This window comes from Nicotiana tabacum, chromosome 12 (genome assembly GCF_000715075.1).
Source record: "Nicotiana tabacum cultivar K326 chromosome 12, ASM71507v2, whole genome shotgun sequence".
Taxonomy (NCBI): domain Eukaryota; kingdom Viridiplantae; phylum Streptophyta; class Magnoliopsida; order Solanales; family Solanaceae; genus Nicotiana; species Nicotiana tabacum.
In genome coordinates this window covers 123,681,360-123,697,454 of record NC_134091.1, presented here as the reverse complement: position 1 = coordinate 123,697,454, position 16,095 = coordinate 123,681,360, and the positions used below count along the sequence as shown (strand labels likewise).

Here is a 16,095-nt window from a genome sequence, read left to right as displayed (position 1 = left end):
GTGAGATTAAAGCTGTGAAAGAAGAAGAAGAAGAAGAAGAGAGTTTTTACTTTTGTTGAAGGAAGGTGTTCATCTTGGTGGAGCTTTGAACTCAACAATTTCTCTAGAGTTTATTCGAGTCATACGACGTGATCAGGCTATTGTATCCTGGGGGAGATAAGTAGGAGGATTACTACTAGACCAGTGGAGAAATTGCTACAGTGGGATTGAATCTCCTTAAAGAGAGTGAGATATCCGTACCTCAGCCTGAAGATATTTTATTTTCTTCATTTTATTTTTCAACTGTAATTGTATTTTCACCAACACATAGCTTTAAGAGTTACTTATAATAGATTATAAAGTAAAAATAAAAATTATATAACCTTACACAAAAACGAATTTAGCATATTTATTTCATTATTTTGATGATTTGCCTATTTAAAGTACTAGAGAGTACTCGTTTAAATAAATCAGAAAAACATCGCATATATTTCTCATCAACTATGAAAAATAATATTTAACCTTAAATACCAGGAAAGCCCCATCAAATCCTAAATTATGCAACAAAAAAAAACTACACTAGAGATGAAAAAAATAAAAGAAATAACACCTCAAAAAACTACACCACACTCTAAAAATATATCAAAAATAGCAAAAACTACAAAAATATACTCCTAGATGTGAGTTCCCTCTAAACCCCTTATTTTTTACAGTTCTCATCAAATCTAATAGACATATTTTGTTAAATATTTGACTTTGAGACCAAAAGTGTTAAATTATGGCAAATTTGATGGACTAAAAATACTCATAGCATAATTAAGGGGATTACTTTGAATCTATACTCAAGAATAAGGGACCAGTTTTGTCATTTTCTGCTGACTCATACATCTCATAAAATTTATACGAGGTATAATATTTTAGAATTAAACTGTTCATAATCTTCATTTGCTCCTCCGTCGGCTATGAGAAACTAATCAAACTATCTCCGCCCCTTCCGACGAACGGACCTTCAATTTCAAAGGTACCTAACTATTCGCCCTTCACTCCATTTTTATTTTTATTTTAGGTAACTATTTAGCTAATCTAGTGATATTCGAATTATGAAGATATATATTGAGGCATTGAATATTTTCGGATTCGATGTTTGATTGTATAGCTTTGCTCAATTTAATCTGAAAGTTTGCTCCTTTTTTTCCTATCAAATTCTGAATTGAGCGCTGTTGCTTTTGTGGTGGCGAGTTCGCATTGTGGTTCAGTTTTTATGGTTTTGAGTTTGTACTTAGAAACACAAAAGGAATGAGGATAGTTTTAGTAGCGCATATGCTGGGAGAAATGCATTGAATCTTCTGAAACCTAAGTATATATGTGATATATGAGTTTTTGTACTTATCCTCTTCATCTGCTTGTTTGTTATTTTTTTAAAAGAAAAACAATGGCTTTTCCAGATATAATGCATATTTAGGTGTATCACAAAACTGAATGAAATAGTTGGTTTTAGGAGAATCGGTAGCTGTTTTGATTTTCTGAATATGTTCTTAGAGTTTCAGATGATAATTTGCAAAAGGTATTAAACTTATCATCTGTTATACATTTGAATTCCAATATCCACATATCCATCATATATCCAATTAAAGATCAATTCCCTCTCTCCCCCTCTCCAAAAACTCTGATGTAATATGGCTTCCACTTTGTTCTCTGCACCAACATTCGGAGGTCTTAGACCCCTCAACAAACCAACTGATACTTGTCTTTTCCTCAACAAAAAGATCAATTCCTACAAACCCATGAAGAAAAGATGCAATCTTGGTGTTAAAGCCGAGCTCAACACATCACTTGTGATTAGGTTGAGCACAGGACTGTCACTTTTCTTGGGAAGATTTGTTTTCTTTAATTTCCAAAGAGAGAATGTGGCCAAACAGGGATTGGTAGAGCAAAATGGAGTTAGCCATTTTGAACCTAGTGATTCTAGAGCCAAAGAATATGTTAGTCTGCTTAAATATAATTACCCTGTTGGATTCAACATAGTTGATGTTCTTGCTTGGGGCTCTATTGGCCATATTATTGCTTATTATGTTCTTGCCACTTCTAGTAATGGTATGATCCTAAGTTCTTTGGTTGAAAGAGAAAAGAATCTTCTTGTTGATTTGTACTCTTCCATTGACATGGCCTTGTTTGTAATGCAGTAGCTTAAGCTTGTATATTGGCAAAGAATTATTAGTACTGCATTTTTCATTTTTTTGTTCATCCATGATTTCAATATATTTGTCTTTAGTTTCAATTCAAATTTGAGGTTTATGATTAGTTCAAAAGTATAGTCCCAAACTATAGTAGTATTTATTATACAGTTGTCAATATATTTCAACGGAAACGAATACTCCCTCGGTTACAATGTATGTGATGTGGTTTCAGGTTTGACTCGGCACGTAGTTTAAAGAAAAAAAAAGAAAACTTTTGAAACGTGTAGTCTTAAACATGTGTGGTTATAAGACATTTGAAATTTAAGGTCAACACCTTCTGTTTGTGCTTGCAAATGGTATAGGAGTTCAATTTTCCATTGGTAAACTCCTTCTTTCTCTCATGTTATTAGTTTTGTACCGGTTATTGCTTAATAGAATTTGATGAGGGTGCGTTTGGTACGAGGAAGATGACTTACTGGAAAATGTTTCCATGAGTAAATCATTTTATGGTATTTGGTATGATGGACATCATCTTGTATGGTATTTTCCATCAAAAGAAGGAAAATGACTTGTCTGATCGCTAATGGCCGGAAGTCATTTTCCTTACCTCTATATTAACTTTTATCTTCATATTACTTCCATACAACAAACTCCTATTGCTGCATTTGCTATATAACAGGCATGGCAAATGCAGCAACAATAGAGGCAGAGCTAGCATGTATTATAAGGGTTCAGATATGAATTACATAAGCAAAAAGCTCTCTACATGTTATTCATAAGAATGCTTTATTGAGAACCTATATAACATAAACGATAAAATAACCAAAAAGAGAATCTCTAATAGAGCACAACTCTTTAACAACCTCCTTGATATTTTTTCTTTCACTTGTATCAGACATACATTGAACAAGCAGCTCCAACTCCAATTTAGGAGACTAAAACCCTCGCAATTTTGTGCCTTCTCATGAAGCTTGGAATTCGAGAGCTCTGATCTCTGCTTATGATCATTTCCTCTTCCAAGTTAAGAACTGGATCCACTATTTCAAATGCTCCATCACCATCAGGTATGGCATTCTTGACTAAATCATGAAGGCTTAATTCACCACCGAACATGCCATCTGTAGGCTTTTTCCCTGTGAACATTTCTAGTAAGAGAATACGAAAACTATACACATCACCATGCTTTGATGGATTGCTTCCCATCCCATACTCTGCAATGGAAATATATATCACAAATCATTAGACCATCATTAGAATTATTATGGAATATGATCATGTATTATGAAATTACCTGGAGCTGTGTAGCCATAGATCCTTAACAATTGTAGAGCTTGTCTGAATTCCAGATGTTTTATTAGTCAGTAGTAGGAAACGTGCCAATCCAAAATCACCAACATGGGCAACCAATTCATCGTCAAGGAGAACATTGCTCGGTTTGAGATCACAATGAACTATTGGTATCTGACAATCATTATGAAGATAATGGATTGCACCAGCAATATTGAGCCATTGCAGAAACCCCAACCTTCTAATTGGCTGAACATCTGCTCTTGAATAATCTGGATGTAGCCAGTCCACCAAACTTCCATTGGCCATAAGCTCATAAACCAAAGCCTTGAAGTCATTTCCACGATAATCAACACAGAACTGCAGTGATTAGCTTGACTAAATTACAATGTCTAATATTTCTCAGGGCCTCACATTCTGCTATGAAACTTTTGATAGCTCCATGCTGTGAAAGATTCAACGCTTTTATAGCAACATGTTTACCTTCATACGTTTCAACTATTCCCTTATAAACATATCCATGACTCCCAACACCAATCAAGTTGTTCGCGATAAAACCCATTGGTAACTTTGAGAATACTTTGGTAGGACATAGATAGGAGTTGGTTTAGCTCTTTATCTAAAGAGGAAATGTTTGTTTGGTCCTTTGGAATCGATAGAGGAGACGGGAACCAACCATAACAACTAGCCCCAAAATCCCCAATATTAAGGATGTCATGACAAGCTTAAAGTTAAGCTTGTTTGAATGACTGAAGAAATTGCACCTGGGAAGTTTTAGTCCAGTTACACCACCACAGGTTCTAGGATTTCCAATCACAGAAACAACGCTCACATTCTCAAAGTGAAAGATGCTCTTTCTGGAAGGGCGCCTTCAAAATCATTAAACGACAAGTGGAAGGAATAAGCCCCTGGAATAAATTTCTTCTCATTATTAGATCAACCAATGTCGCACAACTGCCAAGGGTACTGGGAATTTCACCACTTAGACTATTCAACGAGACATCTAATGACATGATGTTGTTAAGGTTATTGAGCTCTTTTGGGAGGGATCCAGTGAAGTTGTTTCTAGAAATGTTTAGAACAACCAAGGAAGAGAGGACATATATTAAATTGTTTTGGTTCAGGGTAAGATATAGCAGATTTTGACATTTTGCAACACTTTTGAAGGTATTCTACCTCTAAGGTTGTTATGATCAAGATTTAACTCCGTTAAAAGGCTCGAATTTGCAATGGAAGAGGGTATAGTTCCCGTGACCATGTTCTGTGACAAGATTAAATATCTTAGCTTATAAAGCTTTCCAATAGTTGGTGGAATGATACATGTGAGTTGGTTTCTGCTCAGCCTAAGTTCTTCCAGGTTAACAAATTTGTCCAGAAAATCGATTGCTTGACAAGTCGACAAAGGCAAGATTACCCAAGAGGTTTCTGAAAAACTCATGAAATCTCCCTCCAAATGCATTGTTTTGCAGATACAGACGTTTCAAGTTAGTTGCATTGGTTAAGGAGGAAATGAAGCTTGAGTCATCAGGTTTGCCTCTCTGTCATATTATTGTGATATTCAGTAGTAGTATCTGGTTTTGAGGGAGAATTCAGTGTGAAAATCAATAGGAGAAGAAAGATCTCATCAAGATAAAAGGCCATGGTTTTTGATACATTCTGTAGAGCTTCTTAAATGTTCTTTTGTTTGAAGGTGGTAAACTCTATACAGCATATATATATAGGTCATAAGCTGTTTATTTTTTAATAAAATCAAAAATTTGACATAGTGTAAGTACTCCCAAGTTTGCCTGATCTATATTGAAAAGTCTAATAAACTCAAAGAGACAATCGAGTCAAGTTGCTAAATCTTTTGTTGTTGGAAGTTGATCCAAAAAGTTTATCAAAGTTGAACTGAAAGTAGTAGGCCTCAAATTCATCATTCTACACTAATGCAATTGATATATTGCTTCTAACACTGGAATACCAACGGCGTCGAAACTAGAATTTTTAGTAAGGGGATTTAAAATATAAAGAAGTAAATAGCGAAAAAACAAGAGATATTCAATATCTACTAGTATATATATATAAATAAAAAAATTGACCTTGTATATACATTGTAATTTTTCCAAGTTGCACCTCTTAGTTTTGCCCTTGAATGTTGGGGAGAGAAGGAAGATTCTGGTTTCGAGACTGTTCATTTGGACATATTTTGATTACAAGTAATTCGTTTCAAATCATGTGTTAGGACTTTTTTTTGGCTCATACTATGAAAGTAAGATAATATTCTTGGACTATAGAATGTAACTCCTCGTTGAAAAAAGAAGAAGAATATAACTCGTCATTTCCAAATTATTGTTAGCTTTCACGTCCGCGAGATCAATTTACGTAATATTGACAATTTTAAAAAATAAATAAATGAATTGTTGTACCTTTGGTCTAATGCTTCTATGTTTGTACATCAGTATTTATGAAAAGAAGAATCTATTTTTACTTCCTTAAAAGTTCTTTTTTTTCTTCAATTGATTTTCCAAAGAAAGCGTTGGGACATAACAAATGTGAGATTTGGGAAATAATAATTTTTAAAGTTAAGTTTAAAAAAGATATAGAAAATTGAGTCAAGAAGATGAAAAGTATACAAAACATTGAAATATAATAAGTACTTCTAAGACTAAATGTAGTAATATTGAGAAGTCTAAAATAAAAGGGACAACTTTTCAAACTCAAATTCTTGGAAAATGTTTGGGGCAAGAATCTGTGATCCAAGAAGAACCAATGAAACAAAGCCAACTCACCATCCAAAATCTTTCTTTGCCTCATTCCTATCCTCACAAAATCTATTTCTTTTCTCCCAAAGCCTTTCCTAGAGTATAAACCTCATCTTTGAACTTTTCCAATTTCCAATATCCAAATTAAAGATCAATTCCTCTTCTCCAAAAAAACTCTGCTGCAATCATGGCTTCTTCTTTGTTCTCTACACCAACATTTCAGGGTCTAAGACCTCTCAACAAACCAACTGATTCTTGTGTTTTTCTCAACACTAAGGCCAATTCCTACAAACCCATGAAGAAAAGATGCAATCTTGGTGTTAAAGCTGAGCTCAACACATCTCTTGTTATTAGCTTGAGCACAGGACTATCACTTTTCTTGGGAAGATTTGTTTTCTTCAATTTCCAAAGAGAGAATGTGGCCAAACAAGGGTTGCCTGAGCAAAATGGAGTGAGCCATTTTGAAGCTGGTGATTCCAGAGCTAAAGAATATGTTAGTCTGCTTAAATCTAATGACCCTGTTGGTTTCAACATAGTTGATGTTCTTGCTTGGGGCTCAATTGGTCATATTGTTGCTTACTATATTCTTGCCACTTCAAGTAATGGATATGATCCTAAGTTCTTTGGTTGAAGAAGAAAAGAGTAGTCTTGTTGATTTCTATTTCCTTGTTTGTAATACAGTAGCTTATTTGGACAACTTTTACCTTATGAGCTAGCTTTGGCTGAGAAATGATTGTAAAAGAGAGAGGTTGTCTTGTTGATTTCTCTTCCATCGATTATATAATAAGCCTTGTTTGTAATGCAGTGACATCAATTTTAATTTTAGTTTGAGGTTTTTAGTTACTTCATAACTATAGTTGCAGGATACCACACCAAAGGATGTGGTGCTGTGGATGAGGCTGCTCTTTCCATAACCAGAGGTCTCGGGTTCGATCCCTGATTATGGAAAAATTCTTGGTAGGGGCGCTTCCTCCGAATGAAGCCCTACGCGGCGCGAATCCGAATATAGTCGGACTCCAATGCGGGTACCGAACACTGAATACCGGGTGGGAAACCAAAAAAAAAAAAAACTATAGTTGCAGGATGAAAGGAAAGGAGAATATTGACCCAAAAGGGTAAAAAGAAAAAGGGATACGAAATAGAAAAGTATTCCATCCATCAGTAATTAAATGTATTACAAATTTGCAATCAACACTCGTATAATATGACCCAGTTATGGATACATCTCTTATAATTATAAAGAAAATGCCTGATAATTGTATTGATTTATGAACAAGCGGAGATTACATGTTTTTGCATAGAAACAATAAGCCGTTGCGCAAACATAGCTCTGCCAGAGATAGAACCCACAATAGTGATATTAACAATAAACCACCAAGATTGCACAATTTGTAAGCAAGTGAAGATGTAGCTGCTATTAGAGCTGCAGTCCAATGTTTTTGGAAGAAAGCACATACCAAAATATGCAAGATTTTTAACAAGATTTCCCCTAGAGTTCATGCACTTGGGGCTATATTTTTCGATCCTCCAAAAATGCCGTTGACGAAAATGATTTATTTGATATTATGGATGACTGGTTACAGAAGGACCGTTTTGTTTTTTAGGCTCGTCTAGTCTATTTCTCTTTCCTAGGGCCTATTTTGTTGTAGGGGGTTGGTTCACAGGTACTAACTTCATGCTATACCTATGGATTGGTTAGTTCTTATTTGAAAGGCTGTAATTTCTTAACTACTGCGGTACCGATTCGATCCGAGCTCTTGGAATTGGAATAAATACGACAGCGAATCGCGAAATCTTAATGACCTTCTCTATATAATGAATGGGGTGTCCGCTTTAAAATCGTTCGCCCTGCACCCAACCCTGAGTATATGCTTCAATAGGAAAACAAAATTGATTCAAATAAAGATTTCTTTGGTGCCCTATATCAATAAAAGTAAAAGAAAAAACATACGGGCGAAAAAAAGATACCAAAGTAATGTTGTATCGGGCTACCTGTCTTTTTGTAGTTGGATCTCCAAGTTTTTGGAATGCTCCAAATTCGACTTTGAACATCTAAATTTAGGTCAATACCATCAAAAGGAACCTTTGATACAAATAGACGCGTCAAAAGTTCCATATAGATTATTTCTTAATCCAATTTCTTCCAAATTCATTAAAATTTCATGTACCTATTCTTGAATGCCAGTTACGGTAATATATTCATGCGAGATTTTTTCAAATTTTACACGTGTGATACATGTTCTTTCTATTTCTCCAAGTAAAGCTCTTCGCATTGCAATGCCATAGTGCTGGCTTGGCCTTTTATGAGTGGAGACAGAATAAAGCATCCATAATAAAGGCTTTTGTTGTTTGTTCTTGATTCAGCACACTTCTATTGTAGTGACCGAGTATCAACTTTCTCTCGAACAATAGTACTATCATTCACACTCATTTCAGATCTTTCAAAACTCAATATCTTTAGAAAAATCCGACACACATCCACTGACGTCTTTGAATGATTCGAGCAACATGGCTTGGGTTCCTCAACATATGCCATTGTGGCAGTCCAAATGATCAAGCCTTTTTTCTAAAAACATGTAATGTCAAAACTTATCTTTAGTTTATTTCTCTATAATAATTAAACCTCAATCTCAAACATGTTGGAAGCGACTATATAAATCCTCAACATCCATTTGGTTTCATTCCATCCATTTCATATAGTACTTAAATAACTTGGGATTTTAAACACAAGTTCTCCATATTTTCTAGTTGATATAATCAAGCTTCAATCTCAACTAGTTGATATCGCCTATATCTATCTTTTGCTTTCACTATGTTCCGTTCGCTGCATAATCTCTAAAAGATTTTAGGCCATATGTGACTTAGATCTATCCTGTCCCTTTTAACACATTGAAAACAGTTTGACACCCTCGAAATTACAATTTCCTAGTCCCATCAACTTCTGTGTTGGTCACCTGTAAGTTGTAAGCACAAGCTTAACAAAGGGAAAACAAAATGTTCCGACCTAGGATAATAAGCTCATGAGCTTGGTCTTACTCCACCGTCGAGAAAGAAAAGAAACATTGTGGTCAAATGCAAATCAATGAGTCAACTTTCAGTTTGAATCAAGGTAACAAATACATGATGAAATCGCCCCACCCCCACAAGATCACAGTTCTGGCCTATGCCTTATGGAAACAACACTTTGCTTTCTTGTTCACATGACTGGAGTTCCTCTCGCTTCTATACATCTCTCCATTCTACATCTCCTGACACTTGAAATGGTGCACAACAATTTATGCGACAAACGTAAATTGCACAACATAAGAAATTTACAGCCAAATCAACTACTAACTCCTATGCTACTGGTTTACAAAGTTAAAGCCAGAGCCACCTTGAAGCCAAGTAAACATACCCGAACCAGCATGCAAAGTGCTCAGATTATTGTGTCATGGTATGTGTAGTTATGCCGTCGTCCAAACTCCAGAAGGCTACCATATGTTCGATCCCAAACTCCAACGAAAAGGGACTCTGTATCAGGACTAAAAGACAGACCTGATATCTCACCAAAGAAATCAATTTCTTGCTCCTGCTCATATCCACTTTTTACATCAAAAACATGAACGAAATCTGCAGGTTCTGCCATAGCCATAAATCTGCCATCAGATGTGTAGCGGATTGACCGAATAGCTCCAAGGTTACCCTTCAAAGCAACAACTGATTTCGACAAGTTCCGTACGTCCCATACTCTGCAGGTTTTATCTTGGTTCCCAGTTGCAAAAGTTAGCCCATCAGGATGCCATGCTGACGCAAACGAGAAGTCACCATGTCCGCACAAAGGTGAAACAATCTGTAAGCATTAAATTTGATTACTGACTGGTGCATCAGATATTGAACAATTCTGATAAATTGAATCATGGGAGATAAATGCACAAGTACCTTTGCATTTCTGGAATCAACCAATAAACCGTCAGGATTATCTCCAACTATTGCGAGAAGCTTACCGTCAGGGCTCAGTGATGCATGCTGCAAGGGAAAATAAAGTAAGTAACACCTTATTATGGAAATAAAAATAAAAGGAAAAAAGAAGTTAATACCACCAATGGAGAGTTGTATGAAGATAAGACTTATGTTAATCAATATAAGATAAGTGATTAGAATAATATCTGTAATCAAAAACCCTAGATTGAAACTATTGAAGCATGAGAAAGAGAAAGGTATTTTTTAATTTCAACCTAAGCTATTCATAAATTATAATTTTATTTTGAAAAACAATAAAAATTAGTAAATTATCAGTAATGGCATGCACTAGTAGCACATAATTAGGAAACCTTCTTGGTATATATCCACTATGACATATACATTTTGGGGCATGTGTGCACCCATAAACACATGCAATACAGACTTACATTCACTGGCCAGGGAAAACGGAAATGCTTGGACAGTTGAAATTTCTCCATATCAAAATCTCGAACTCCAGAGTCGTTATTTGAAGCTATAAAATGAAGTGCACCACTGAGGAGCAAAAGATATCTCAGTTAACTTCATTCTCACTAAGAAATAGCATGTTTCGGGAGTATGTAGGATAAACATAATACCTGGCAGTGTTATAAATCTCAACAGCATTAGTAATTGCATTGTCATCATATGTTGTCCGGGAACAGAAGCAAACTCCAGGTCTGTCTAAATACTGCATATAGTTTCAAGAACAATTAGTGACTAGGGAAATAGTTTCACTTTCTGAAGGTGAAGATAAAACTGCAAACTCAGCACCATGACCCAAACGTAACTAGCGCAAATTCAGAAGTGCAGGTACATGCTCCAGTTGTTGATGCCCAAAAAAACAAGGAGTAAAAAGGTCCAAACCAATCAGAGGGAATTTGACACACCTTGCAAATAAGTTCTCCTTGAAATCCCCCAGCTACAAGCAACTTGTCTTTCACCGTAAGAGTGCTGACTTGAGTCTGTGTAAATCCTTCTAAAAGGCTACCGGGATGCTTCTACAATGCCAAAATAAAAAGAAAAAGGTCGTAACCAAGTTTGCCTGAAACAAACCAGTGACTTCCACGTTCAGAACACCTACCTCACATGGTGCTACATGCCCTGATACATTCAGAACTTCAGTTTTTCTACAGGTCAAGGATGACCAATGAATGACGGAAAAATGGGACATAAGGTACACGTCATGCTTGGAGGTTGCCCAGACCAAGTTCCTCAGCTATATTATGAAAAATAAACAAGCTTCAGATTTATTGTGGCAAAATCATAAGTTAACGTGGCTAAAAAAAAAAAAAAAATTTAAATGACATGCACGATTCTATATCAGCAAATACAGATCATATGGTTTATCCAAGTCACTTGGTTTGATATTCAGCCTAGTTCAATCACTCCATAATAATGACGTCTTCAAGAAACCCTCAAACATATTCTTAGCCTAGTCCCTTCCATATAGAAAAGCAAAAGGTAAAGAGGGCTGTAACTATTACCTGGAAGTGTAAAATTGTTGATTTAACAGATCTTGAATTACGTCTGAAGTCATAGTACGAAGCCTCTTTGTTTGTGGCTTTGCAGTCCTGTTGAAAGCAAAAGGATAGAGCCACCCATGTTCCCATTAGACACAAACGGCGTCACTCAGACCAATTAGGAAATAAAAAAACACATCTATTTTACATTTTTACCTTCTCTGATGCCTCCCCAGATTGCGGAACATTTTCATAGTTCTTATATTGCTCTAATCTCGTTTGCCTGTATTTCTCCCTGGTTATGCTAAGCCTTTCCCAGGGAATCCCTTGAATGTCTCTACCTCTCCTTGCCTCGGCAGCAGAGGTATCTTGCATTTTATTATTCTTCAAGAAGAAAACAATTTAATAGGTTCAGATACTGAAAGCACAATCTTTTGAACAAAAATGAATATATCTAATATGTCCTCGTACAAAACAGCTCAGCTTTTATGGATGAGTTCACAAACCATGTAGTCATATTCATCTGCATCTGAATCAGAGGCATCAATATCTCTTCCATGGAACTCATCATCCATATCATCATCTATAGCTTCCATTTCATATTCGTTTGCCATGTAATCAGCATCATCCTCTTGTTGATGGGACATTTTTACCCCTACTAAATTAACTACAAACTACAAAGGTTAACCACAAAAGTTAACTACATTCAAGAATTGAGATAGTGTACCTTAAACAAACTTCCAAGTCAAATATGGGACAAGATACTCATAAATCACCTCAATACTAAAGCGTCAGCGAATCCATATAGAGAAAGACCAAGTTATTCTTGGCCTTCGAGCACTAAGTCAATCCATAAATGCAGAAAAAGATTAAATATAATTTTTTTAAGCAGCAAAAGCACATAAACATGCATCATAAATCATCTTTTCCTCTATCCAGGCTTCTACAAAGCCAGCTCGTTATCAACTCAAAGATTCCATTCGCAGGGATGGACAACAAAAGAGGCAAGCATCGAAAACACGAATACTTGCCTGGATCTGCATAGAGATCATGTCAAATGAGCACACTAACAATCCCTGAAGTAAAATTTTGAAAGAGAAGAATAGTTATAGCCTAAACTATAGTCTGAGAGGTAGAGGAAAGACAAAAAGTATTGGAGAGAGGTGATAATGCAAGAAATGGCATATCTGCAGCTTACCGAGGACATGGCCCTTGATAGAAAGGTGTGGAGGTCGAGAACTAGGGTAGAAGACTAGTAGTTAGTCGCTCGTTTATCCTTTTCTTACCTGTAGTATCAATAGTATTCTCTTACTTTCTTATACTTAGAACCCTATTGCTACCGGTTGTTTCTCTTGCTTCAGTGTTCTTATTATCTTGTTGTTGTTTGTAGTGCTTCGTGTTACTGTTTCCTTTCTATTATATCTCCTCTATTGTATTTCTTTTCCATAACGTTGTGACTATGTTTTTCCTGAGCCAAAGGTCTATCAGAAACAATCTCTCTAGTCTTACCTTCACATCATCTCTAGTCTTACATTCACAAGGCAGGGGTAAAGTTGCATGCACACTATCCAATCCCTGAAGTAAAATTTTGAAAAAGAGAAGAATTCTTGTAGCCTAAAGCCCTCAACTATAGCCAGTAACTTAATTACAATACCTGAAGAAATTCACAATTTCAACTTCCTCAATTATAACAGTAGATTTTATCTTTTTTAATAAGGAAAACTTCCTCAATTAATAATAGTTAGGACTCACACCGTAAAAAGCAAGTAACAGCCTACAACATGACTTTAGAGAAAAAGCTATCCCCCTACATATTTAACCAGCACAAATTCAAAACTCAGGAAAGACTGAAAACTGTGGTGTATGCAACCAGCGAAGGAACTAAGTAGAGGGTAAAGGGGGTTCAAAAGTTGCGGTAGGTCATAGGTTCAAATTCTAATTATGACATTCTAGATTTTTTTTGAATCCCCTATATAAATTCCTAGCTCCTCCATTGTATGCAACACCATATCTAACTTATAGACACACACACACACGTGCGCGCACATACGTATAGATTCACAAACCTAGGATATACGACCAAAAGGGAGGACCTTTTCTAACTTACAGAATTAAGTGCTGACCAAATTATAAGAATAAAAATTTAGGTTCAACCTGCATATCAAAACTTTACAAATTCTACAAATTGACAGCAAATAAACTAGCAAAAATCCAGCATCGAGGATCATTTCATAAATAACCACAATAATACCATAAATTCCACAATTGAAAAAAAAAACCCACAAAAGTCAAACTCTAAAACATCGGAGATAATAAAAAAAACAATAATCGTACATAATTAACGCATAGAAAAAGGAGAAAAATGATTTTTTGATATAAATTTCTGACCTTTGGGTGAAAAAGGGCACAATTGATCGAGGTTCCTTTGATCTCGATCTGGAGATTTGATAATCAGAAGAAGATAATTAACACATGAGAATTTAATTGATTTGGTTAATTACGAAAATAATTGCTGCTGTTTTAGGCTTGTAGATCGAAACAGAGATGTGGGAAAAAAAGGTTAATTTCTGTGTTCTTCTGCAAACGACATTTTCTACTCCAAATATGGAATGGGATGAAAGGGATAACCTTTGGTTGCAGGGGTATTCTTGAAAATAAATTATATACCACATGGAACTGAAAATGACTTAAATAATCAATTTTGATAAATTGATATAATCTTATAGATAAAAAGAAAATGTAATCTTCAATCTGATTAATGTAATAAAAAATTATAAGAAAACTCATAATACTTGATGGGTGAATCACACAAATTAATTATTTGGTATCACCGTTTAAGTTTTGACTTCGGTAACAAAAGTCTTATGAAAATAATTTTAGTCAGAAATTTCGTTAAAATTTTGAGGGTTGTCATAATTTTATAAGTTACAGTTTTAGAATACGCGTTGTTACACGTGTATCTCATCTTAATGAGTAAAATATTATATAAAAAATTATAGTATTGAGTTATAAAACTAAAATTTAAACTCTTGAAATTAATAAATATTGACTCTAAATAGCTAACCCAAGAAACTCACTTTGTATCAGTTTGCAATAACCATTCAATATATTTGACCTTACTTAAGTTTAGTTCTAGTTATGCAATTTCATCACTTTAATTTCACAAGCTATCATGTTTCTTTTTTGATTTCAGCAAAAACACATAGTCTTTAAAGGTTTAAGAGCTTTTATAGAGAAAACAAATTTGAAAGTTATTTTCAAGTCATTTTAGGAGACACAAACACGAGCAGCTAACTGATTGAAGATAAAAAAAATTTCTTTCTCGCGACTAAATGTAGTTCTATTTTTTTAATTAATAAGAAATACTATATATATATATATACACACACACACACACACACACAACAACAACAACAACAATGACCCAGTGAAATCCCACTAGTGGGGTCTGGGGAGGGTAACGTGTACGCAGACCTTACCCCTACCCCGAGGGAGTAGAGAGACTGTTTCCGAAAGACCCTCGGCTCAAGAAGATGAAAAGAGACAATATCGGTATCACCAATAGAAATCATAGGAAAAATAACATCATGTAAATGAGAAAGTAGATGCAAAGCAAACGTGATAGAGAGTACATAGATGCGACACTATGGAAAATAAAAGAGTAGTAAGACACAACATTACCACTAGTTGACATCGCCAAAAACCCTACCATACTAGCCTCACAAAGGTACGAAGTAAGGTAGACTCAACTACCTCCTAACCTACAATCCTAATACTCGACCTCCACACCTTCCTATCAAGAGTCATGTCCTCGGAAATCTGAAGCCTCGCCATGTCCTGACTGATCACCTCTCCCCATTACTTCTTAGGTCGTCCTCTACCTCTTCTCGTGCCCTCCAAAGACAGCCGCTCACAACTCCTTACAAGAGCATCTTGTCTTCTCCTTTATACGTGTCCGAACCATCTGAGCCTCGCTTCCCGCATCTTGTCATCAATGGGAGCCACGCCCACCTTTTCCTGAATATCTTCATTCCTGATCTTATCCATCCTAGTGTGTCCGCACATCCACCTCAACATCCTCATTTCTGCTACTTTCATCTTCTAGATATGTGAGTTCTTAACATGCCAACACTCAACCCCATACATCATGGCCGGTCTAACCACCGCTTTGTAAAACTTACCTTTGAGTATTGGTGGAACTCTCTTATCACACAAGACTCCAGATGCTAACCTCCACTTCATCCACCCTACCCCAATACGGTGTGCGATATCCTCGTCGATCTCCCCTCCCCTTTGAATAACCGACCCAAAGTACTTGAAATTGCCACTACTTGGTATGACTTGTGATTCAAGCCTCATTTTCACATCCATTTCCCTCGGCTCAGTGCTGAACTTACACTCCATGTATTTCATCTTTGTCCTGCTCAGCTTGAAACCCTCAGACTCAAGGGCCTGTCTCCACACCTC

At 35.8% G+C, this 16,095-nt stretch overlaps 3 protein-coding genes and 1 pseudogene across 4 annotated transcripts; 2 read left to right on the top strand and 2 right to left on the bottom strand.

Moving 5' to 3' along the window:
- Positions 1-1,655: 1,655 nt before the first annotated feature.
- LOC107826544 (photosystem I reaction center subunit V, chloroplastic-like) lies at positions 1,656-2,165 on the top strand. The gene has a single exon (XM_016653531.2). The coding sequence runs from the start codon at positions 1,656-1,658 to the stop codon at positions 2,163-2,165; it is 510 nt and encodes a 169-aa protein (XP_016509017.1).
- An 884-nt stretch (positions 2,166-3,049) lies between these two features.
- LOC142166961 (putative LRR receptor-like serine/threonine-protein kinase At3g47570) lies at positions 3,050-6,084 on the bottom strand (annotated as a pseudogene).
- Positions 6,085-6,231: 147 nt separating this feature from the next.
- On the top strand, positions 6,232-6,987 carry LOC107826545 (photosystem I reaction center subunit V, chloroplastic-like). Its single transcript, XM_016653532.2, has one exon. It carries the CDS (start codon positions 6,375-6,377, stop codon positions 6,816-6,818), a length of 444 nt encoding a protein of 147 aa, XP_016509018.1. The 5' UTR covers positions 6,232-6,374; the 3' UTR covers positions 6,819-6,987.
- A 2,265-nt stretch (positions 6,988-9,252) lies between these two features.
- LOC107826542 (putative WD repeat-containing protein C2A9.03) lies at positions 9,253-14,264 on the bottom strand. Of its 2 annotated transcripts, none has more exons than XM_016653529.2 (10): positions 14,017-14,264; positions 12,135-12,302; positions 11,845-12,012; positions 11,653-11,739; positions 11,250-11,384; positions 11,056-11,166; positions 10,765-10,856; positions 10,576-10,681; positions 10,106-10,192; positions 9,253-10,016 (listed from the first exon to the last, which is right to left on the bottom strand). In XM_016653529.2, exons 2-10 carry the CDS (start codon positions 12,273-12,275, stop codon positions 9,603-9,605), a joined length of 1,341 nt encoding a protein of 446 aa, XP_016509015.1. In that variant the 5' UTR covers positions 12,276-12,302; positions 14,017-14,264; the 3' UTR covers positions 9,253-9,602. The 2 variants fall into 2 exon arrangements, with proteins under 2 accessions (XP_016509015.1, XP_016509016.1); XM_016653530.2 differs by having other exon boundaries at positions 12,135-12,295.
- Between the last annotated feature and the right edge of the window lie 1,831 nt (positions 14,265-16,095).